At 44.6% G+C, this 26,292-nt stretch overlaps 1 protein-coding gene across 1 annotated transcript in view; it reads right to left on the reverse strand.

The window, feature by feature from the left end:
• Positions 1 to 26,292, reverse strand: part of RFTN1 (raftlin, lipid raft linker 1) — a 187,895-nt gene that overhangs the window by 43,688 nt on the left and 117,915 nt on the right. The window contains exons 5-6 of the mRNA XM_081071626.1: positions 17,254 to 17,593; positions 8,812 to 9,015 (exon numbers count right to left, since the gene is read on the reverse strand). Of these exons, the coding sequence (XP_080927752.1) occupies positions 8,812 to 9,015; positions 17,254 to 17,593 (544 nt within the window). The remainder of the gene's footprint in view (positions 1 to 8,811; positions 9,016 to 17,253; positions 17,594 to 26,292) is intronic.

A 26,292-nucleotide genomic window follows, 5' to 3' on the forward strand; every position in this document is an offset into this window, starting at 1 on the left:
AACAGGGGCTTGAAAAACACTTGTGTGGTTGGGCTTGCTCTCTTGTGTCTATACGGCCTCTTTGAAAGGACATGCCCCAGCCAGCCAGGTGGTTCAAGGAAGATGAAATACAGGTGGAACAGAGCTGCGCCAATGGAGCTTAGCCTAGATCAGCTGACCCCACAGACCTGTGAATGAGCCCAGCTGAGTGAGATCAGCAAAGCTGCCTCAAAAGAGCTGCTCCAGTCATTCTGTAAATATGTGAGAATAAATGATTACTGTTTTAAGCCACTGAGCTCTGGAGTGGTTTATTAGACAGCATTATTGTAGCAATTGCTGACTGATCCAGGACCCAACCTAAACCTAAGGAAAATGAGACCAGTGTACTTTGCTTAGCCTAGTGTCATTCCTGATTAATCCAGAATGACAGACAGGCTTGACCAGCTCAACAAACCATAGCTGTTAGAATAATCACGGAACATAGCTGCCTTATCTTTATATTATTTCTATCTGACAAGATAATACTCCATTTCAAGTAAGACCTCTGTGGGTTAATCAACACCCTGCTCCAGTTCTTCATTTATTCCCTATCCTATGAATCTGTCATCAAACAGCCTTAGCCAAAGTCTTGAGCTGCCTCTCTCATCTGCTGTGCTAAAAAGCTTCCCCCAAGTGTTTGTTCAACGTCCTCCTATGAGACATTTTACAAAGGGGACCAGGGAAGAACAGAACGGCTCTTCAGCTGAACCACATGACAAGTATTTTGAGGTCCAGGACAACCATAGTCCAACTCATTTGAAAAGTTCTGGTCCAGCTGGAGCCGGGGCTGCAGTAGGGGGCTACAGACCCCTTTGAATAAAGCTTTCCCAAGTCTCAGCCTGAGAATGCTTGGAATCAGAAGAAACTCAATGATTCTTCCGGATCATATCAGCACAGCACAAATCCATCCTCAAGACTTCTATAAAACTGTGTTGTATCCAATTTCCGAAGTCTCTACTACAGATCTCCTCAATGCAACACCTCCAGGTCCTCTAACTGTGCTTGCCATGTGCTTTAAGTATTAGAGTGCCCGATGTGACATCAGTCATATGATGGTATTTAGCCTGCCAACAGTACAGTACAGCAGAGTTGAGGTCCAGAAGGGGGAAGAAGACACTGTAGCCCCTCCAGACTTTCTTACCCACCCTCTGCCTGGCTGTTCCTTCTTCCTCCCGAGTCACAGGCCTGGGAGGAGGGTATGGTCAGGGACTGTGTGGTCAGTGGGGAGCGGTATGGCCAGTCTTGGGGGTGTGAAGCAGGAACAAACAAGGCTCTTATTTCCCAGCTGCTTCATCCAGTGTCTGCCTTCTAGCCTCTTGGCCCGCTGCTCTGTTATCCTGAAGCCAGAGTGCTCATCTACCTACTTAACTCCAAAGCAAGTTCAGAATGGCTGTCAAAATTTGGTCATCTGTAACAGCAAAAAAGTCAACGAAGCACAGAAAGCAGACAGCTGAGCTTTTAAAGAGCTCCTTGTTTTGATGGTCTTGTCCACTCCCCGTCTCCTCACTGCCTTGCTGGCTCTGCCTCACTGTGATGTGCACCGAGCTGGGTATAAATAGGTCTTAGAGTGAAGACTCCTGATCTAAAAGGTTAAATCGCCCTCCATCTATGGAAAACACTCCATTATCCCTGCATTTTTATAAAAGTAAAGCAGCTTCCCTACTGTGCACAGAAAGCTATTTGCTCTGGTATTGTATAAATATTTGATGCTGGTCTTTTGGCAAAAGGCCACCTTAACACTCCAAGCTTATGATTTACAAGAAGGATGTGGGAAAAGGAGATTTGCCCTATTATCCCAAGAGGTAAATTCTACGAGGCAACTGCTCTTCCCCTGTAGCCTCTGAGACATTAACACTCCGTCTAGCAAACTAACCTTCAGGCTCACCCTAGGCGCTATTCTCCCAAGTCTAGCTTGTAACTGTGAACACCATGACAGGTGGTCAATGTATACGGTCTAGGAAAAAATGTTACTGTGCTCCTTTAAACCAACTAGACTGGACCGAATGGTCCACGCTGGGGTAGCTGGCATGACATATCCTTGGCTCTCTGAAAGCCTCTTCTCCCCATTAGACACTGCATGGTGCTCATGGCACCACCTTGATTTCAGGAATGGCACGGGCCACCTGCATGACCGTAACTGCGTGTGCTGTCATACTAACTTGTAATCCCATTGCAAAAGAATCACCATTCAACTAACCCCTGGATGATGGTGCCATGTTGCTTCCCAATCACGCTGCAGCTCATCTGCTGACATCAAAAGACACCTTCCCCATCTTTTCCAGCCCTCACTGCTGTTCTGGGCCTGCCTTTCTGCATTCTCAATCTGAAGAAATGAATCATCTAGGGGAGACATTATTCCTCTTCAGTTACAGTAAGGCCTGCAAGTTCAGTGCCATTTAACTGACTAGACAGAGAAGAAATGCTCTGATTCAGTGCTTGCTGGATGGGAGGTACTCAGGCACAATTTATGGTTTCTCATTGACTCCTCCCCAAAGTTCAGCATTTCCTCTTAGTGGGTGAGAAAACGGAGGCTAAAGTAGTTAAACCATTTGTCCGTGTTCAAATGGAATGTAAGGGCCAATTCAGATCTCACACGTGGTTTGTTTGGTCCCAAAGCCTATACTCTTTCAACACTAACATATTTATTAAGCTACCACTGCGACGTGCCACCCATCAAGGCTAGGGACCGCCTTGTTTATCGCCTACCCCAGCTTGTGTGACCACCACACCACACTCCCTGCCTTGATGTTTTGGATGACATCTCAGATGAGTCACAGTGAGATGGCCTTTGGGCTTCTTTTTGGGAACAACTCTGTGCAGATGCCATGCCTTCCTACATGGGGCAAAACCCAAAAATATACTTGTAAGTGGATACCGTTATACATACACCTAGTGACACAAGGGACAGTGCGCAGTCATGAGAAGAAATGATCTGCGTTTACATATGAAAATGTGGAGGAACCTCACAAACATAATGAGTGAAAGAGGCCAAAGACGCCAAGGGCAGATTCCATTCATATCAAGTTCAAAACTGCAAATCAAAACCACAATGAGACACACCTGACACCTATTAGAATGGCTGCCGTCAAACAGAGAAGAGACAGTAAGTGTTGGGAAGTTATGGAAAAGGAACTCTTGTCCACTGCTGGTGGGAATGAGAAGTGGTACAGCCACTACAGAAAACAGTATGGAGGTTCCTCAAGAAATGAAAACAAATATAACTACCATATGATCCAGCAATTCCACTTCTGGATATGTATCCAAAGGAAATGGAATCACTATCCCAAAGAGGTTTTTGCACCCCCTGTTCACTGAAACATTTTTCACAATAGCCAAGACATGGAAACAACCTAAGTGTCTGTGGGTAGGTGAATGGACAAAGAAAATGTGATACACACTATGGAATATTATTCAGGCATAAAAACGAAGGAACTCCTGCCATTTGCGAGGATATGGATGGACCTTGAGGGCATTATGCTAAGTGAACTAAGTCAGACAAAGAAAGACAAATACTGTATGATCTCACATGCGGAATCTAAAAATCTGAACTCCTAGAAATAGGACAGGATAGTGGTTGCCAGAGCTGGGGGGCAGGAGTGTGAAGGAAACAGGTAAAGGTGGTCAAAGGTACAGATTTCCATTTGTAAGATGAATAAGACCTGGGAATGTACTATACTGCATGACTATAGTGAACAATATTGTACTGTGTATTTGAAAGTTGCTAAGAGAATGGATTTTGAAAGCTCTCATCACAAGAAAAAAATGTGTAGCCATGTTTGGTGATAAACGTTAATTAAACTTATTGTGGCAATCATTTCACACTACACACATATTCGCATATCAAGTCATTATTTTGTATAACTTAAAATAGTACAATATTATATGCCAATTGTATCTCAATAAAACTGGAAAAAATAAAATTCAAAACTAATCAAGGGTGTTTCATGTTGGGACTGTGGTCACCCCTGGGGGATAGGAACTGGGAGGGGCAAGCGCGGGTCCTTTGAAGGCGGCTTGTGTGTTCTATTGCTCAATCTGGGTGCCAGGTACATGAATGTGCTCACCTTGGGAAAATCCACTGAGCCATGTCCTTATAATCTGGACAGCTTTCTGTACATGAGCTATGTGGCAGTCAAAAATGAAAGATGTGTTATTGGTACAAGAGAAAATGCATTTAATGGCGCAAGTGAAATCTCCGTACCCCTTACGTTAACTGGCTCCTTAGAAAGAGAAGCCATGCCTGTAAGACTGGGCCAGACGTTCCTGGAGACAGCACCATGCCAAGGGAGGGGCTGCTGGCACCAGCGGAACAACCCTCCACCCCCACCTTCTCTCCCCCATTTCCACTCTCCCCACCCTGAGCTCTTTGATCCCCGAATCTGCAGGTTCCTGGTGATGCACACCCCAATACCAGTTTCTCCCCTCCTCACCATGGCCATGACTATCATCCAGAAACCTTTATTAATCACCTTCTGTATACAAGGCACAGTGTACAGGCAGTGGGATACTAAGAAGCACAGGACACAGGAGCCGCCCAAAGCTTTGCAAGTACAAATGTCCGAATAAAATATGTGTCTCTGTGTGTATTTTATTTGAAATATGTGCATGTGTTTTACATGTGTATTTTGCAAACATAAGGTAATGTAGGTTATGCTAGGCATCAAAAAACATGGTATAAATACCAAATGATAATTGGATTTAGATGTAGCTGGGGCATCAGAAAAAGACTCCGGGAAGACAATCTTTTAAAAGGGTAGAAATGGAGAGACACCGAGGTTTAACGGGTCTCCCGATGTGGCCCAACATGTAGAACACAACATCATCTGGAATGTATTCCAATTGTAAGTGCTTAATTTATCAAGGCTTTAGAACTAAATACCAGTTTATAGGAAATAGGGGCTAAAGAAATATGATAAGTGACACCATGAGGCACTGACCAGACAAATCCAGAATGCAGGACATTCTGCAGGGTAAGAGGCCAGGTTTATTTCAAGCAATCAGGGTCATAGGCAATGGCTTTTCGGGGTAAAAGAGAAGCGAGGACACAGTCACCATCTGCAGGACATGTTGCTGGATTGGATTCCGGTTTGGACAACTTGCTACAAAGGACATTTTTGAAATAATTAAAGACATCTGAATGGGGGCTGGATAAAGACGATAGTGCCGGAGCAGGAAGGACTGCTGGGCTAGGAGACTAGGAGAAGGGCAGGGGAGGGCAGGGCCAGGACAGGGCCACGGGCAGGGCAAGGGGAGCAGAGTGAGGTGGGGACAAGGAGAGGATGAGGGCAGAACAAGAGAAATGCAGAGCAAACACAGGGCTAGGGGGACAAAGAGAGGGCAAGGACAGCTGGTGGTGGCGGCAACATTGGTAACATTGATGGCGGCAGGGATTCCACTGGCCTGGAGGCCCTTGGTGGTAAATCAGGTTCCTGGGTGGGTCTTCAGAGGGTGGGCAGCCAGCTCCACCTCGCCGTGACCCCCGCCCCCTGCCCACTCCTTCTCAGCAGCCAGTTCAGTGGAGGGTCGCCCCTCCCAGTCTCTTCTACCCTCTAGACGTGTAGATTCTGGCCTTTTTCTCAGTGGCTGGAGTGTTTCTGTGTGCCTGTCCGTTCTGCTGGCTGGCCACCCAGGTCCTGTGATTTCCCTAAGGGTGACCCTGGAGCTCCCTTCCCTCCCCAAGGACAACCCAAGGTCCTGCTGGGGGCCTCAACTTCTCACCAACTCTCTTCTCTCCTCCTCATGTCCCTTTTCCCTGCCCACGCCCTTCTTTCTTCCCACCACTTTTTTGCCACTTAGGAGCTGGTAACCTTGACAATGACTTAATTGCTCTGTGCCTCAGTTTCCACAGCTGTAACACAAGGATAACAAAAGTGCCTCCTACACTGTATTGTGGGGATTAAATGACTTGCTATGTTTTACGGCTTAGATTAGCAACAGCTCATAGTACCTGCGAGGTGGTGTTATCATCAGCATACTTCCCTTTCATCCAGGCCTTAGTTTAGACACCTGGTCATTCTAAGGAAAGGAGCCCTGGAGATCAATCCAAAGTCCAAACTTGAGGACTATGCAAGTCTTTCCATGTCTTGAGTAAAAACTCGAAAACAAAAGCTGGAGCCTTAACTGGATAATTCAGGCTAAAACATCACCTTGGTTATGGGACAAAGTTCTCATGGGAGTTTTATGAGTCTGTGGAAAACATTTTGGAGTATAAATACCCATTTAAGAGTCAAGACTGGTGCTTTTCCAGATGGCAAACAGCTTAAAGATGTGCTTCTCGCTCTGCCAGGTTTATTTCTAAGGACACTAATTATCTTCTTAGAAATAGGTTCCTTTTATAATTATGATTAACTTGCTTTTTTTTTTTTTAATTCTGGGAAAAGAACATATGCATATTTCATCCCTGGCCAACGGAAACCTTGGGTTTTTCCAGAACAGAAACGCCCCGACCCATTAAGCACTCTCTGTCCCAGCAGAAACACACAGAGTGAAACTATGTTTGAATTTTGAGTGGGTCCACATTAACTTTGTTCTGAGGATTTTGCAGCCATCTCTGAGACAGAGACGTGCAGCTATGGTGGAGCTCTAGACAGGGGCAGCCCTGCTACGGAGATGTCGTCACAGGCTCCGTGCAGCAGTGTTACAGCTGCACTTGCCAGGGGCAATTTCATGTTCTGTCTTCAAGGCTGGAAGGTTGGAATTAATGCAGCTACAGCCAAGGGAGGATATAACACAAAGATGCGAGTCAAATCTGAAGACAAAACTGTATAAATTATCTGTGTTTTGGGACTCCTGATCAGAGAATGGGATAAAGAGAAGTGGAGGAGAATGACTAAACTTTGACTACTCACGTACAATGGCCAGAGAGACAATAAATGGCATTGTGAACTTTCAAGGTGACCTCTCTTGGGGTTCAGCTTGCCTGTGACATGCTTGGGCAGTAGCCAAAGAGAACATTTCCCTTTTGATGCTCCAGTTCTCCAAATGGGGGAAATGTTACCAGTGGCTGTCTATGTAGCTGCTACCCCCAGCACCTCCCTGCACATCTTTGAGAAGTTAGTACAACTAACCATCAGTTTCCCAGGAGAAATTTAAAATTATGCATGACCACAGTGACTATATAGGCACCAAGAGGAGATAAGAGGAGCTGATACCGCCACAATCCAAGATGGGAAATGGGGTGTCTCTGCAGGAAGCAGGAGGTGAAAGTTCCTCCCTGGCCTCCCCAAATGCTGACGAATCAGGGCTGTGAACACTGTCCCCAAGCTGATGCCATCGATGTTTTATGGTGCATCTCAAAACAGACCGTGACATTATCTAGCTTCAAGGAACTTTGTAAGCATCCAGGGAAGGCCTCCTTGTATAGAGGGAGGTTACAGACCTTGCTGCTAGGGAACAAAATCGACTCTTCAGTAGGTGTATTAATGAAACGTATACTCCAGAACTACACTGTCCAATACACTAGCCACTAGCTACAATTTAATTTAAATTTAAATGAATGAAAATTAATTAAATTTAAAAATTCAATTCCTCAGTCACCTGAGCCACATTTTAATTGGTCAGGAGCCGTGTGTGCCTACCATACTGGACAGCACAGAACCAGAACATCCCAGTCATCACAGAAAGTTCTACCAGGCAGTTCTGCTCGAGATGCATTATTAATGAGCCAGTTACCTTTCTTATGTCATTCATCCATTCCACAAGTGGTTGTGACCCACTATACCATACAATGCCTGCTGCTACTATATTAACACATTAACACTAGACATTGATATTTAGATAGTAACAAAGGGACTTGCTAGATCCAAAATTTAGACCTCTGTGTGCTGTCCAATGTTCTAAGGTTTTCGATGATTTACAGAATGTATATTCAGAATCAAGACTGATGTCTCCCTCTGAGGATGTTTGTCGGCATTCCAAGGATTGCAAATAATATAGAATACAAACTCCGTTCCTGACTCTGCTAATCCTTAGAGAGAAAACTGCTCAATAACCAAGACACTGCTGTCGATGTGATTCCCCTGCTAGGTTTTCATAGGATCAATGAAATTGGTGTCACATTTTTCTCACCTAGGAATCCTACAGACTAGTAGCCCCCAGGATCCACACATGCTGCCATATTGGTCCCACTTTCCAAATTGCCTCCCAGCTTTAATGCACCCTAGTGACTTAACTTGCCTTGGTGTTAACCTGAAAACCTTTTTTTTTGCTTGACACATTTCCCCACTTTGGGTAATTTCTCTCTGCCTTCGAAAAGCTGACAGCCATAGAGCTACCCCATGCAGCAAAACCCCAGGGGTAACCCATTACTGGGGAGGGAAGACTGGGTGTCATGAGACCCAGGACCGGTGTGTGTCCCCACAGAGCTTACAGGAACCAGGGTGTTCAATTCACTTCTCTGATGTTAATTCCAAGGTGCTGCTATTGCTACTTCAAACTGTAATAGTGTCTACAAACAATTTTCACTTTCAGAGAGGCATGATCCCAGGGGGTAATTAACAAAACTGGGAATCATCTTTGTAAAGACCTTTAAAACCACTGTTGATTGAGACCACCACCAATGAAACAGAATCACATCTCTTTCTCCATCATTTTAGAAGATACCTGGCTGACTCTTAGACAGGTTAAGAGAGCATAGCTGGTGCGCTTTATGGAAAATTCCTCGAGATGTGTTAATTAGCAATCAAATGCAGCATGTTTATCAGCTGCAATGCTTTCTGAATAAAGCAGATTCTAAGACAATAAGAATGAGAAGCCGAGTTCATTAGGGCCACCCAAGGGCTGTGAATTCCTTACCATTGACCATGCCGAGGTAGAAGACTGCATTCACCAGCACGCCTCCTTTCCGGAAGTGGTCACTCATGTGCTCCAGCCAGTTGGCATCCAAACTGCTCACCGTCTGGCCATTCGTGGAGACCCGAAGAGGAATGGTGACGGGGTAGTATTGCCGGCACTCCTGATGGCTCTTGGGTTTGTTGAAAAAAGCGAAGATCTCCATTTCTGTTGGAATTTGTAAACGAGGTGAGGAGAGCAGAGTTCAAACAGTGATAACAGGCTGCCTCACGGGGTCTAGTGGAATCTCTTAGGAGCCTGAAGAATTGATCTCAATGGTAAAATCTCTGTGAGGTGCGTGTTGCCAAATAATGAAACCTGATTCCTAGTAAGTTAGGGTGCCGTGAAAATGACATGGGCTTCAAAGGTTGAACCTCAAGTATGGGACCCAGGTTTTGAATCTGGCTGTTATCTAGCTGTTACAATGAATAGCTGTTATCTGGGAGTAATTTGTACAGTTTGGTGTTTGAGAGAAGGACAGAGTAGACATTTCTAGAAATTCATAGAAAGGTGTTTTGAAAGAAAAAGCAGACCTACTTGGGCAAGAGCTGGTCTTTAAAAAATAGCAAATGTACACAGGCACATAAAAGCAAAAATACTGTTGCAATTCCAGGAACCTTGTACATCCCTGAACTCACTCTTTATAAACTGCAGTGGTGTTTCCTGGGGCCGAACCCATAATACTTAATCAAGTACATCAAAAATACATCACTGATATGTAAAAATAAGTATGTTCCAGTAAACGAGGGTTCCTGCCTGGAGTGGTAGGTCTGCTCAGCCAGCCAGACAGGCACTGGGAGTGGGGCGCTGAACTTTCTGTTTCTTCATTTATAGCTTGGTTCTTCAAAAATCAATACTCGCTACTACCCAGCAAGCGTCCTGCATCTGCCGTACGTGCTGCCGGCCATGAGTGACTAGGACTGGCCTCCAGGAACAAATACCTGGAATTTCAATCTAAGTGTGGAGGTCTATTTTTGTGTTACTCATTTAGTCAAGTAATCAGAGTACACCCAGCTTAAAAAGCACTGCTTACGCAGGCTAGTCAAGAATATACTTTGGTTTCCAAAAATATCTATTTGAATCATAAGAAAGTCCTTACCCTTCTTTCAAAGAAATATTCTAAAGGTCATAAACAACGGTTGACATTAGCAAAAGGGACAAAGCACATTCATACTCCTTTCAGGAGACACCTGGCCTATACCCACATTCTGGGATGCCGTACCCCGTATTTCAGTATTTCATAATTTTGGCACTATCCAAATACTAGCTGAGTTAAATGGACTCACTTTCCTTCATTTAAATAAATGAATTTTAAAAGGAAACTTTGCTTCCAGACCATAAAGGAAACAGCTACCACTTGCTATAAACAGGAGGGAATGATGAGGCACATTAACACCAAATATGTCCATCCATGTAACATCTAAAATTATCTCACATAGGAATTGTATTCTGGGCAAAGGAAGTCTTTTCACAGCCCCATCTGGGCAAGCATCAACAGAGATCCCAGGGGAGCAATGCTGGGCCGTGAGCCTTTGTCATCAGCAAGAGTTAAGCTACTAGGGGGGCCATTTCAAGTGATCCATTGGCTGGAACCAGTTAGGAAAGGAAGGTGCCCATCTTCACAAGTGGCCACCTGGATTTTGAACAACCAACTCCGGCCTATTGATCATCCCTACCCCAAATTACCTTTCTCAGTCCACTTGTCTGACTCAGGAAGCCATCTCCAGTTAGTAAATGCTTTTCACATGAGAAATCAGGGCTCGGTGTAGGGAGCTGGCAATCATTAGACTATTTTGTGACTTTGAAATGCACACTTGAGGAATGGAGTCATGCAAAGAAAGGTTTGTAATGGAGGGGAATCAAGCACTGGATGGGAGCTGGGGTGGGAGCATAGAATGTGAACTAGATGATCAGGTATTTTCTAGTCCTAGGTGCCAGGGGTTCAAATAAAAGCCACAGCTACAAAGGCAAGAGGATAAACAGTGCTTTAGTGAGACCCTGACTTCATTTGGATTTCTTCAAAAGCAGATCCTGTAAGCTTTTGGGTGCAAGTAGTTTATTTGGGAAGTGATCCCAGGGAACAGAGTGAGGGAGTAGGGGTGGGAAATGGGAGAGAGATGAAAGCCAATGAAGGGTGTATTAATGAGTGAGTTACTGCCATGGCAGTTTGGGCTCAGTCCCCCTGGGAACCCTGAGACGTTGTAGAGAACACACCTCAGGTTGCTTTCCCAAGGGGCAAGGAAGCCAGGGCTTTTTTTCTCATGAACTGAGGGCCACTCCTGAGGCATTAATTCCCTGGGGCACCTGGGCCTACAAGGCATGTTCCCACTCCAGGGGACACCTGCAGGCAAAGGCTGAGAAAGCTGTTCTCAGATGACCCCAAGGAGGGGGGCGGGTTAGAGCACCATTCACCATAGTGGGCTATAGTCAAGTGCAAATGCATACAAATTAAAAAGAAAACACAGCCTCTACACAGGAGAAGTGAGTGGGGAATTCAGAAGTGGCCAACGTCCAAAAAACATATGACAACACTTGATCACACAGAAGGATTCCCCACTCACACAGCAAGACAAAAACACGACTTTCCCAAATGCGTAATGGAACAGAAAAAGGGGAAGGCCAAAGGGAGAAGTGAGAGTGCCAGGCTGGGATGAATGGAAGAAAGAGTCTGTCAGACAACGTAGCTGTGTGGTGCTACAGTGCCACCAGCTTTCCCGCCTGGGTCCTCCCCACGGTGGTGGATCAAAACCAGAGGCAGAAGTAAATTTTTCAGGAAAGAAGGGAAATGCTGTTGGAATCAAGAGCCTCCAAAGCATTACTAGTAGCAATGAAATATTAGGAGAAATCTGATTTCAGATGCATGACCCTCTAGTAAACTCTGTCCCAATGTCTCCTTGGCCAGGATCCTCTTTCTATTCACATGAACACCAGCCAAGAGAAAATGTCCCAGAATGATGCCCTTTGATGTTTTAATATTCTGATTCTCCAAGACACATCCTTACATGAGCAGGCACCAGAGATTCCAGAAAGAAGCCCCAAGTTTGTTTAAATTTTCTCAGCTGCTCTGTGACTCTGTCATGACCCTAGCTGAAATATTTTTCCAGACATGGGACAGAAAGTCCCAAAGGAGGGGGGGAAGGCATTGTTTCTGAGAATGTTCCGAGAATGACTGAAGATCTGGACTGGCGGAGCACCCCAGAAGCCTCATGACTGTCTTGTATTTCTATTTCTGTCTTGCTGTCTTTCTCTTTCTCCCTGACACAGGGGGCCTTGCTTAGTGCCATTCAGATCCCTTGTGTCCAGAAAAGTCCTTGTAATATGATAGGTGATGCACATATGTTTGTTGAATTGACCTAAGCCAGACAAGTGCAGGAAGTTAGGGGAGGAAAAGGGGGCGTGGGACCTGCTGGGTGCTGCCAATCTAAGAGCCAAGTCCACTCTGGCCTTGCTAAGCTCCTCAGGAGCAGGAAGGAAGGGGGCAGATGCCTAGCTCTGAAGCTCGTACCAAGCAGTAAAGTCATAGGCATGGGTTGGAAGTCTGCAGTCTGTCTGCAAGTAAGGACCCCCTGGAGAGCCTGTGACTTGCAGGTAGTAGGAGGGGTGGTTGGGTCCTAGTGTTCCCGGAGACCTCCAGGCTGGAGGGAAGAGCGGGTTCAGAATCTGGCTTAAATCATGGGGCTCCAAAGGCTAGAGTGAGAGAGAGAGGGGCCTGGGTGGGAAGGAACAAGCGGGAATCAGACTTGGCTTGGTAGCTAGAGTGAATTGGGACTAAGGTCTGCTGAGGCCATGGGCAGGGGGAGCTGAGCAGAAAGGTTTGCATTCGGAAGGCAGGGCTGTAGGCACCATGGTGGGAAGAGAGGGCAGAGAGCCTTGGGCCTTTCCAGATGCCTGACTCTGGGAGGAGGCTGCTTTAGGCTTCAGACAGGCTCAGGTACTAATAGCAGGCAACTCTGGGCTTGGCTGAGGCCTGTTTGCCAGGGCAAAGTGTGGAAACTGCTGCACACACAGCACAGTACTCCACGGGAATCCACTTGTAAGGATGACAGCAGCCATAGGCATGCGTACTGCATTTTCAAGAGCCTTTCACCTTCATCATCTCATGTGACTCCCCCAATCTCCACAGGAGGAACATCGGTTCTATGCCCAGAAGGCTTAAGTGGATCCCCCAGAAATCACAAGCTGGTAAGTGGCAACGCCAAGAGTCTTTTAAACCCCAAACTCTGGGCTGTTTCCCAAGTCTAACAAGAGGCTAATTTCTTCAGTGCACAGAAGGCAGGAGCTTTCTGACCATGGGTGGGAGTTCAATACCTGTTTGTTAATGGACTGAGTGAAAGGCCAGAAAGATGGCGGCACGTGGCAGATTTGTGAGGAGCCAGAACCACAGGGTAAAACTATCCTGGGGGCCCAGTGAGGGAAGGGGGCCACGTATCAGAAAAGCCAGACTCAGGAGGGCACCTCCTCTCTCTCCCCACACAATGCGCTGCCTGACAAGGAGGCCTACTGACTAAAATCCCCTCAGCCGAAAAATACCACTGAGATCACTGGCTTGGGTTTCTGGCTGGCATTTCTAAGTATTTTAAATGAGTAGGCGCAGGGTAGGAAGGGCAGTGCTTGAAAGACATTTTATTATTATTTCTGCGACAGTGAAACAATTTGAATTTGTAAGAGCCTGTCTGGCCTCCTTGTTTCTGTGACTGGAAGTTGCAGCAACAGCGACACTGAGGGAAGGACAAGTCAGGAACGATGGAGGCCAGGAGAGAAGTGACAGGTGGACATCCGTCGACGCCTTCTGACCTTTCCTGCATTGGCCTTCCCTGCTCAGCCTGCTTATTACACATGAAGAAAACATGCTCCCCACAGACAGAAATGCCTCACAAGGTGTGGGGCGGGGAGGCGTTCATGCTCTTCTGAGCAGAGCTGCTGGTGGTGTTTGTGTGTTTGCCATGCGGTGGGGGCGAGTGAGAGAAAGGAAGCATCCTGGAGCAAGGCACTGGGCTGTCCCCGCGCCTGCTCAGGTGATCTCTGCACAGCAAAGCCATCAAACCAATAGGAAATTCCCCTGGACTAGAAATAAAAGTCAATGAGCAGGAAGAAAAACACATGATGAGCCTCCCAGGGACCTGCGTGGGCAAGGGGAGCAGTATAACCTATGGACCAGAGCCTCTGTTCCCAGGAGCCCGCGGGGATGGGGAGGCAGGAACCTGCCCAGTTTCTGGATGGAGAATTCACGGGCAAGCCTTACGTGAACAGTTGCAGCCTGGACTGGCTCCCCTAGGCCTCCTATAAAGGAAATAAATTAAATGAGGAGAAAGAAGGGGAAGGAGGGAGACTCCCTCTGGACTTTTTTTAATTGTCTTGCTATGATTGCCTATTTAAGCCCACCTGGCAGAAAGAGGAGTAAAAACACTTCACCCTCCTTAGGGGGCCCTGAGAGAAAGGCAAGCTGAAAGCTGAGCAAGCAGCAGGGAGGGGAAGCTTAGGGTAGGGGGGCGCTTGTGTGGCGGGGGCAGGGTGATGGTGCACAGAGAGACAAGACTTCCCAGGAAAAGGATTGGGAGGGCGGTTGTGGTCAGAGGAGTGCCATGACCAATGCGAACAGGGTCCTTGGACATGGTCTGCAGGGAGGCTGAATGCTCACATTATGAGATAAAATTGAACTATATGAAGGCACGGAGGGTGACTTTTCTTATCTGTGAAATGGGTATAATAACAGCAACTTCTGTCTTTAGATGTTGTGAGGTGCAATCAAGATGACACATAAGAACTTAGAAGAGTTCACTTAGAGGGTTACCATCATCATGAATGCTGTCTGCCCATCCCCCACAAAGCTATGCATGGGACCAGGAACCCCTGTGTATTCATTCACTGTTTTAAAAAAATCCAAAGGGTCATGTATTTCAAAAGAAGTGGAAAAAAGGATAACAGTGAGCTACCTAAATTTCAGAGACCAATGGCCTCCTAAGCAGACAGATAAAGGACAGCCTCATGGGTAGACAATAGACAGACAGCTGCCCACCTTGGGGGGTAGGGGGAGGGGCTATAACACCCTCCACAGCTGAAATGCCCATCTACTATTGGGTTGACCACTCTAGACACACATTAACCCATATTCCCTAGCAGGAATCAGTTTTCTAGTAGGTAATAGGGACTTGAGGAAATGAGACACAGGCCAAGACTTGTATGTTCAGGGTCTCTGCGTGTTCAGGGGGAGTCTTTCAATGAGAGAGGTGAATAGACACAGGGCAACAGAAGGCACCTGAGGGAAGGCAGGTCCTAGGACAAATCTCCCCAATTAATTCTCCATGGGGTTAACCACAGGAGGCAGGAAGTCTGGAAGGAGTCTTGGACAAAAGTAGATTCTGGAACAGGACACATCTGAAAACTCCCGAGGGGAAATTCAGCATTAACTGCCTCCTTTCTCAAAGCAAGGGCTCCATGCAGAGGTGGAAATCAAAGGTCAGGACCACTGAACCTGTACCCCAATACTAACAGCTCAGACTTAGGACTCAAACAGTGCTGAGTGCTTTAAATGCACATCTCACTTAACCGTTCCTGAAGAAACTGTTGTTCTGTCCCTATTTTACAGGGTAAGACACAGAGGCACAGAAGGGGGCCTGCCCAGGACTGCCTAGCTGGAAGGCGGCAGATGAGTATAAATGGAGTCTGGGTGCTTAAGCACTGTGCTTCCTACCTCTCCACAACTCCTGCCCCTTTCTCCTGGAGGGGCCTATGCCTGCCCTGAACCCTTACCCCCTCAGCCTCCTGGACTGCAAAGAAGGGCTCTAAGGGGACCCATCTTCCTTCTAAGTACTCAAAGCATACACACTCAGCCCAACAGCATTGGGCAGATGGAGGTTTCTGGAATAAGGCGTGGACATTCATTAGGAGGCACACACAGGGTCTAAGTGTGCTCTCAGCTACTCTGGAGGAAGCAGAAGTCTACCTCAAACAGTGGAAAACCCTACAATGAAGAGACCTACTTCGGTACATACTTATGTAGGATCCAGGCCTCGAGTAAATAGTAATCCTAATATATTCCAAAACCGAGGCAGCACCAATCTCTTCCTCTAAATCAACTTCGCAAATAAGTCCCCAAAATGAACCATCTCACAATTTTCTTTTCAGGAAGTATTGACATCACAACAGCAACAAGAACAACAAAAAAACACGATTTCACCTTCTTTTCTGTTCTCAAAGCATGAACTATTCTTCATTTATTTAAGGCTAATTTCAAGGATTAGTAAATCAATAATAACATTAATCAGGGAGATGATCTAGAATGGCTAAAGAGAAAAGTCTCCGAAGGCCTGGGGGTCTCCTCCTGTCAGTCTTGTTACTTGTTCACCTTCCGAAGACTACAAGGGGCCACAGAGCTCATGTAAGTACCTGGCTTTCAGGAAATGACTGGATGTTAGATTTCCCAGAGAAAGAAGAGGAAAGGAAATTATGGGGGGATAAAGAGAAATGTCACTCCCTATAAAGTGAGGGCCTCAGGAAATCTTGATAGTCTATTAGAGTATTACACAGGAAAGACCAAGTAGAGAGGTGAAGTGGGATGGTGGTTAGGCCTCCCTGGGCTCACATGCGAGATCTGCCAATTTCCAGGCTGGGCAAAGATTTACGCTCTGAATCTCAGTTTTCTCAGCTGTAAAATGGGTAAGGATACTACAGCTCACCCAAATCGAAGGGCTTTCGGGAGAATTAAGAGATCAGTCTTATAAAATGTTTATTGGCACCGGGACTGGTCCACTGGAAGTATTAAGACAAGTTGGCTATTGTCACCGTTGTGTTATTTGAAATCCCCAACCTAAAGCACATGCTCTGATGGCCCTTATAATGTAATTAAGAGGATTGGCATATTGGTGGTCTCTCCTTGGCAGAGTGTTCTCCCCATGGTGCCGATCTGTCCACTACGTAAACTCCCTGAAATCGGGCTGTTTACAGCCTAGTGTGTTGAATCACCAATTTCCTGCACAATTTGTCCTCCACCGGCTTTCTTGATTTCTTTCTTTAGGCAGACATTCAAAATAAGCAAACCCAAAGTGGTGTGTATGTTCTGCATTGGTGCCTGCACGTTTACACTTCCTGTGTTACAGCAGGGTAGTTCAAGGGCAGTGTAAAAGCATGGGGGATGAAACAACTCACGTCCTAGAATCCACATCAAACATGACATTTTGGAACAACTGTAAGTCAATTTTACGTGGTTCTGTTCTCCCCGGAAGTCACAGCTTCGCTACGTAAACAGTCAGGGGGCCCAGAAAACGGCCTGATGAAGTTTCCCCTGTTTGATGGACTGCTATCTCTATACTCTAATTGCATTTCTTTTTTCTAAAATGCCATGGGGATTACTGAAAAGCTGAAAGCGTCTCTTCAAGGGGTCAAAAGTCCGTGTGCTGACATACTTACTTCCCGAGAGTGGTTTCTCATGCGTTTCTGATGGGTCACCATCGGGTCCATCCACAGTCTTGCTCACCCCGAGGGGTGAAAATTCTGCATCGTTCCCTTCTTCTAAGGGCAAGCTGTGTTGCTCGGCAGTGGGTGGCTGCCCTCTTGGGCCCTGGCTTGGCTCTGAGCTTCCGTCTACTGCTTTTGGAGTGCCGGGGTTTTCGTGGTCCCCATCCCTGCCAGGCTCCTTTCTCACATCTCTGGTATCCACCAGGGGACTGCTGCCTGCTGAGTACCCGGGGCAGTGGTACTGAGGTATGACACCGACAAATTTCAGGCCTCTACTCGCAGCCTCCTGGACCTGTGAGGCAAACAAAATGAAGGGAACCAAGTGAATGGGACGTTCTGTCAAAGGGAGGGCGCATGCAACTGCCACATCTCCTCACTGGAGGCCTTTAGGAGATTTCAGTTTGAACGCGAGAGCCATCACGCTGGCAGAGGCTCCAAGAACTCTAAGCAGTGCCCACACCCCACCCGTAGCCCGACTGTGGCCCGTGGGGCTTGCTTTTTCTAACTATGGAAAAATAAAACATTTGGCTACGAAGGGCTGTGGTTACCTTTCTTTGAAACACTGCATTAGTCCTTATTAGCTTTTTTTTTTTTTCCTAAGAGGCTAGAAAAAGGTTCTAAAAGGATGAACTGGAACAAAGAGAGTTTGAAAGAGGAAGTTCATTTTGGTAAGAGTTTATTTTTTCATCATTTTTTTTTCTCTGATGAGTCACCTGCTTCCTGCCAATCAGGCTTCTGTATAATCTAGTGTGTCTATATAACCATACACTCATTACCAGATGACATTTTATGACCCAAAGAGCTTCCTCTTTTAAACAATTGTTTTGGCAAAGAAGGGCAGAGGTGGGGGAAATCACCACTGTGCAGAAGCTGATGTGCATGTTCCTCGCAAGAGGGGACATCTGAGGGACACCTGTTCCGTGGGGCTCTCAGTCTCAGCTGAAGCCAGAGGAGCCCAAAGAGCACACCTGGCCCACAGGCATTGCTTGGGTAGACTCGTGACTCTGCAGGCCACAGTACACACCATCCAGTCTAGGTAATGGGTAACTTCCTTCTCACTTCCTGAGCTCCCCAGATGGGGGACGAATGATCATAGGGAATACTGTGGCATTTTAATTCTCCTCTCCCTAAAAAATCCCCCAGGGCAGCTATATGTAGGAGTCATAAGTGAAAGAAAAAAATGGAAGGTAGAGGCCTAATAAAATCAAGCAAGAGCCAGCCACAACTGGAAGATGGGCGTTAGGGGACTTTCTGGGCAAGGATGCTCAAATAAATCAGGAGGTAGAGACCTCAGAGCGATGTGTTAGTCACCTTCCCCCAAGTGGATGACCTCAGAAAATCTTGAGGCCTCTGCAGTGATCATCTCCTGACATTTGAGAATTAGTAACAAATATCAGCACGGAACTACTCTCTCTAAGGGAGAAGCAAGCGTTGGCTGTCTTCCTTGGATAAACCACCCTAACTCTAACTAGAAGGTCATTTTAGTTCAACATTGTACATTCTAGAAAACAGTCTAGAGCAGATGCCAAGTGTGCAGTACAATCTTTCTACCAAGTCTCGCCTGTGCTCGATGCAACAATGACAACAGTGGTAATTACCACCTATTGCAGACCATGTGCAACGCACTACAGTAGGCCGTTTCCATAAATCGTTTCGTGTGATGCTCCCACGACACTGCATAATATCATTATCTCCATTTCACATGAGGACACTGAGGCCCAGAGGTACCAAATCATAAAACAAGCAGTGAGGAACCAGGGTTGAAAGCCAGGTCTGGCTTGGGCCCAAGTTCGCTCTCTTAACCACAAAACCAACTGGATACATCTCAAGGCATCAAGTACATAAATGTGCTTGGACATATATATGTTCACACATATGCCCATAGTTGGCTCAATTCACTCTAAAAGTTAAAAAAAAAATTAACGCCATCCTTTCCATTCTAAAACTTATTTTTCACTCATCGATTTATGATATCCACCGACTTTTAAAAATAATTTTGGAAAGCTTATAAAAAACATAGGTAACGAAAGTTTTAGGAGAAAAGAGTGGGGAGATAATTATACCAAAGAACCTTAGGTTAAGGGAAGCTATGGCATTTAAGGCATATGAGCTTCCTGGTAATATAGGCAAAAAAAGATAAAGTCAATGGATTTTACAGTCCTCAAATGAAATAAGGGAACACACCCAGTCAATAAGAGAGAAGCATAATTTTCTACTAAGGAAGAGAGAAATGTATTGTATGACTCTTGCAGAGATATGGAGCAAAATGCATCATCTTCAGCTTTACAGAAAATGGAGAGACAGTTTTCTTACATCTTTTACATATTCTTAATCCTTGATAGATGGTGAAGACATTATGCTAAAGCACCAATCTTTGAAAGTCCTCCTATGTGGAGCTAAAGTCAAATAATCCAAGTAATTGACAGATAATAGATGGACAACTGCAAAGATGACAGCATGCTAACGTGTGCTGAGAGCCTGGGAACTGGGCCACGTTAATGCTAACTTCCTTAGTCCCCATGGCATGGAGTATGATGGCTTTTCTCTAATCTTAACTGTTTGTGAAATAATGCTGCCAGCCTATGCTTCTTCAGAAGGTTTCCGAAAGACTGGCTCTTCATTTAGCTTTAAATACATTATGCAAATTCTCAATGCACAGCAGTAAAAGTACACTAAAACTAAACTTCCACAAATTTCTACATTTGAGAAAATAATATTAACCATTTCCAGATACAGCTCCTACAGGAAGGACAATTAGGTCTTTCCAAACTGCAGATCTCTATTTCAACTATGAAGCCCCTTGGCTCCAGTCTGGCTTTCTCCCAAATAAACTGCAAGTCGGAGCCTCTCCATTTCTGCTGTGCCTGAGGAACAGGTGCACGAGCCCCTGCAATTTGTGTCTCACCACAGAGGAAATAGCTATGACTGCTGAAACATGTAAAAACTGGTCCCAATGAGGGCAAAACCATAGAACAGTCTCAACTTGAGTCATGGGGTTTGAAGGTGGGAAGGCCTGGCTTGGAACCCCAGAGGTGTAACTCACTGGTTTAGGGAACCAGAGTATGTTACATAAGTTCTCTGTGCCTCAGTTTTCTCATCTGTCAAATGGGGGATATCATACTTTCCTTGCACTTACGCTGATTAGACATATATGGCAAGTATGCCGAGGGATGGGGCAAAGAGAAGATACTCGTGGCCATCATTATTGCTCTGCCCTCTCTCATTAATGGGTCCCAGGCTTCCATGGCCCTGCGGAGACTGCTAAGAATAATCCAGAGTGAGCAGGTGAGCACTCTGGACACAGGGCAGTATCCTAGCAAGCCCCTCCTCACCAGACTTGAAGAATCAGAGAGACTTTGACATAAATCAGACATGTGCCCTTCTTCCACAACAAACTGGGCCATCATATTCCTTTGCCCTGTTCTACTGCAAACTTATCCTCCATGCCAGGGAATCTCAAAGTGTGGCCCCTTACTAGCAGCAGCAGCATACCCTGGAAACTTGTTAGACATGAAAAGTCTCAGGCCCTGCTGAATCAGAAACTGGGGATAGGGCCCAGAGATGTGTGTTTTTAGCAAGCCCTCCAGGTGATTCCAATGCGCTCTAAAGTTTGAGAAGCACTGCTCTAGAATACATATTTCACAGGGCTGGGGTTTTGTGCACTTCTGTGTCCTCAGTGCTAGGATGTTGTCTGATATATAGTAGGTGCTCAAGAAGTATCCGTTGAATAAACAAATGAATACATTAAATAATGAGTGAATATATATGTCTCCTCTCCCAGAATGAGCTCCTTGAAGGTAGAGATGGAAACTGATTAATTTTTCAGCCTCAGAATTCAACAAGCATGTGATTAAGTACCTACACTGTCCTAGACCAACACTGTGCTTCGGTGCTGGGGATACAAAACTGAAGTCCAATTCTCCAGAAGCTTCATTCAAAAACACTTTAGAAATAATTATACTAACGTGGTACAATAATGCTTATATTATAATGTTATCTAAAAAATCAAGATTCTAAACTTTATGGACATGATTATGACAGCTATATTTCTATTTGTGTCTAATTTTTCAAAATTTATCTAATGGGCATGCACACTACTTTTAAAGGTGAAAAAAGTATATATTTCAAAAAGTTCTCATAGAAGGTGATAAATACAGTAATAGATATAAAATTATAGAAATGACAGGGATGAATGTGATTATTTAAAAAGTTTCTCACAGAAGGTCAGGGCTGTAACACATAAAACAGTATAATACAATAGGAAGAGGTGGTGAGTGTGGCAGAACTGGAGTGTGTATGCCTTATCTTAACCATTCAAATTCATTTTTCCCCCAAAAATATCATGTTAGACAAAACCTATTTGTGGAGCAAATCTACAGGAGGCTTTGAAGGATGAATAGGAGATCATCAGATAGGTGAAAGAAAGGGAGAAGGGCAATGAAGGTAAAGAGAAGGAAGGATCATCACGGGCAAAGGCTTAGTAGTGTGCAAACATGTGCAAACAGCTTGATGTATAGAAGAAGCTTCTAGAAATATTTCTGGAACATGACATGAGAAGCCAGGAATGTCCTGAAATGAGGTTGGGCTGAAAATCAAAAGAATCATATCATGGATGTCAATGGATACCATGCAAATTAGGTACCTCTGGCCTCTCACTTCACCCAGGAGGCCAGAAGATCCCCAATTTTCCCACAATAGTAACTCGAAGAGCAGAGGAGAGTGGGGGGTCTGAGGGCAAGGCACATGATTTCTTTGCTCATCTTTTATCTTAAACATTAATGAAAAATTTGTATCCCGCACCACAGTATGTACAGAATCAAAACTTTTAAAAAGATGCCAAAGTTAAACCCCTCCCACCCAATCCCAAGCATTCCAGAGAAATCCATGTCTCAGGAATTTTTGGCATAAATCTTTGTCTGCATCTCTGCTTACTTCCTTTAGGTGGGTTCCTGGAAGCAAAATTAATGGGTCAATGGATATTAATTTTCAAAAGCTTGATACAGGCTGCCCAGTTGTTTACCAGAAACGACAAACAGTCCTTTTTAACCAGAAGAACCCCATTCAGGTTTTATAAAGATCAATATTTGGCTAGATAGACCCTGGGGGCCTTGATACTTCTGGTTTTCTACATTACTCTAGTACAGGCACTTTCTTTTCTTTTTCATCAAGTCATTTGACTGTGTTTGTCAAACTGAATCCTGTTTGTTTCCCATTCCCTCATTTGTTCATTCATAACCTTTACTGAGCAAGCCCCAGGTGCATGATAAGGGGGCCCAGGTGGTGTTCATCAGGGTTCATCCTCAGCTACCAGCTCTCGTCACTCTCCTCTCCCCATGGTGACCTCCTAAACGCACTTGGGTTTAGTTGCTAGGCATATGTTCATTATCCCCAAATTTGGACTCCCCAGCCCTCCTTTTCCTCAGGGATTCAGATCATAGCTGATGGGGTCCATCATAGACCTCGTTTCTCAAACTGGAGTCACGGGTATCTTCCTTAGCTCTTCCCTTTCTCTAACCCTGTGTATCCACTCACCATATCCTGCCAGATTTATTCCCCCATGTTTCTTGCATTTTTCCACCCTACTTTCCATAGTTCTATGATTGTTTTACTTCAGAAGCTCAACCTCTGTTGCTGGACACCACCGTTACTTCAGGCTACACCAGGTTTCATGAGCAGGGAGTCAAATCAATATGGAAGACCAAATCATGACCAAATCAGTCACCTTGGTTATGGGATTCTCCACAGACTGTCACAGGCATGACCAAAATTTCTCTAACCACTGTGCTCAGTTAAAACAACAACTGCTAGCACCGTACAACTCTTCTACTAAGAATTTCAACACACATTGCCTTAGGCCTCAAAATAATGCCTTACAGAAGAGGAAACTGGTTCTGAGATAGTTACCTGACTGGCCAAACGTCTCAGGGCTAATCACAGGCAAAGCCCGCATAGGACTCTGAGAATCTTAATTCCAACCCGATGCCCCTTCACCGATACCACTCTTTCCACTTTTATTTAATCCAACCTGTGCCAAGATGCCCAGTTGGACACTAGTTTAAACTGAAATACACCCTCACCCACCTTCTTGTTTCTGCTGCATTTAGGAACCATCTCACCATCAGCACTTAAAGGAGTAATAATTGCTGGTTTGGGCATACAAAATTAAATAAGACCATTTTTCATGGATCCAAAACTTCATTTAACTTCTCTATATAGAGTAAGAACAAATCTGATGGTAACCGTATTTTCCCAACCTAAAGGCAGAGATCTCGTGATGTGAAAAAGATTTTTTTCTTTTTTTTAAATTTATGTCTATAAAAAATCTCAATGCATTGTAAAAAATATATCCTCCCTGGATATATTATTTAAAGAATCACTTTTATTAAAAAACAAACAAACAAGATGATATTGGGATACATAATCCCAGAAAAATCTAGGATATATTCTCTGTTACTCTACTTTCAAAATGAATAACATGCTGCTAATGATAAGTGCAAACATATACTTTGTCTCGTACATCTGTTCATGTTTTAGAGTACGTATGTCAGTCAGAGTGAAACCAGTTAGGGAGAAATGGGACATGGGCTGGATTTGATAAAAATGAAAGCTATGTGTAACATAGGAAAAGGAGCTGAAAAGCCTCTTGCCAACAGGGCAGTGGGAATTGAAGTGGGCACAGGCCATATAAGAAGACATAGGTAAAGGGTCAGGCACAGCCTAAGACCATTTTGTCTGAATCAAATGAAGAAGGCGTCATGGTTAATTTTTTGTGTCAACTTGGCTAACCTATAGTGACTAATTGTTTGGTCAACACTAGATGTCTAGGTGTTGCTGTAAAGATATCTTTTAGATGTGATGACATCCACAATCCACTGACTTTAAGTAGATTGCCCTCCATAATGTGGGTTGCCCTCCATAATGAGAGCAGTCAGTTGAAGGCCTTAACAGCAAAGACAGGTTTTCTGAAGAAGAAGGAATTCTGCTTCCAGACAACAACATAGAAAATCTGCCTGAGTTTTCAACCTTCAGACACAAGATTGCAGCATCACTCTTATCTGAATCTCTAGCCTGCAGGATGGCCCTGCAGATTTTGGAGTTGCCAGTTCCCAAAATCACGAGCCAATTCCTTAAGATAAATCAATCTCAATCTCAATATCTCCTTCAATAGATAGACAGACAGATGTAGTCTTCCCTCAGTATTCATGGGGGATTTATTCTAGGGCCCTTGTAGATACCAAAATCCGGGGGTGCTCAAGTCCTTTATATAAAGTGATACAGCATTTGCACATAAATTATCCATCATCTCCTATATACTTTAAATCATCTCCAGATTACTTATAATATCTAATACAATGTAAATGATATGTAAATAGTTGTTATACTGTATTGTTTAGGGAATAATGACCAAAAAGAAAAAAAAGACTACATGTTTGGTACAAATGCAACCTCATAGGCCTAATGACATAGTACATGCCAGCAACAACATAACATTCTTTTCCAAATATTTTCAATCTGTGGTTGGTTGAATCTGCAGATGAGGAACCTGTGGGTATAGATGGCTGGCTATAATCCTATTAGTTCTGTTTCTCTGGAGAGCTCTGACTATACAGGAGGAGAGCAGGTAAAGGGAGTGAGGGGACTAAGATAGCACAGGGCAGGCTGATGGAGGTCTTGAAATCTAAACGTGACACGGTGTGAAATGAAAAGATGGCTAGGAGCTCTCAGGAGGCAGTGAGAGACCATGTGCATCAAACAGAAACAAAACCAGCAGGCCTTAATCTGGTATTGATTCAAGGTCCCAAGGGAGAGGATGAAGCACAGAAAGAAGTCTGACAACCATCGCTGTTGCCCAGGTACGAGAAATTTCCCCACCATGTTTTTAGGTGAGGGACGTTATAAGAAATCTTAAGCTGATAGATTTAATTTCCATAAGCTATAGGCAGTTTCTAACCTTATGATGAACTGAATGGAATACCTATAACTAATGGCTAATTAATGCTGGAAATCAGAAATGTACTGACTTTGTAAAACTACAGCACTCTGCTATCTATTATGGTAGCCACTAACCAAGTGTGGTTACTTAAATTTAAATTTATTCAAATAAATTAAAAATGCAATTCCTCAGTCACACCAGAGCCACGGTGCCTATTGACTACAGTACTGGACAGTGCAGATATAGGACATTTCATCTCCACAGAAAGTCCTATGGGACAATGCTGCTATAGAGCGTAATAAAACGTAAAATACTGAGTAATAGAAACAGAACTTTCAATAGTGATTTCAGAGGCATATAATACAGGGTAAAGACCAAGACTCACATGCGCAGACATCCCAAATATAGACAGACCACTGACCACTCTGACCCTTCCTCATAATTCTTGGGCCACCATTCTGTGACAGCTGATATTTTAAAATATTTTGGGATCCATGGCATATACAGGGAATCTACACACAGAAGCATGTACTGTATGTTAAGAACAGGCACAAAAATGTTGTTTTGGGTTGCACGGTTACACACGTGTCTTTACGGTGAATATTTTATCATACACACACAACCCTTCTCATGTTTTGTCACCTAAACTCTTGTACAGCTTTCCGAAAAGGAAGGTTCAAAAATAACACGAGTTTTAGCTCAAGTCTGAAGCTGTCTTCAGTTCTGACATGTTAACATTTAGCTTCAGGAATTGAAAGCTTTACCACACGCTGCTGGCTGTTTAGCTCTATTATGGAGCCACTAGGAAAGAGCGTGTAGACCATCTGGTGTTGTGATTTTCTCTCTTAGTGACTGAGAGGTCTTAGAACGAGCAGTGGACAAGGAGTTCTGAGACCTAAAGCTTTGTCTACCTCTGCCACTCACTAGCTTTGTTACTGGTCAACTTGATTTATTTGAGTCTGTTTCCACATCTATAAAATGGTGATAATAATATTCATTCATTCTTTCCGCAACTATTTACTCAATATTTATAGGTGCTGGGGAAACACTAGTGAGCC

Source organism: Rhinolophus hipposideros (genome assembly GCF_964194185.1).
Source record: "Rhinolophus hipposideros genome assembly, chromosome: 14".
Classification (NCBI taxonomy): Eukaryota; Metazoa; Chordata; class Mammalia; order Chiroptera; family Rhinolophidae; genus Rhinolophus; species Rhinolophus hipposideros.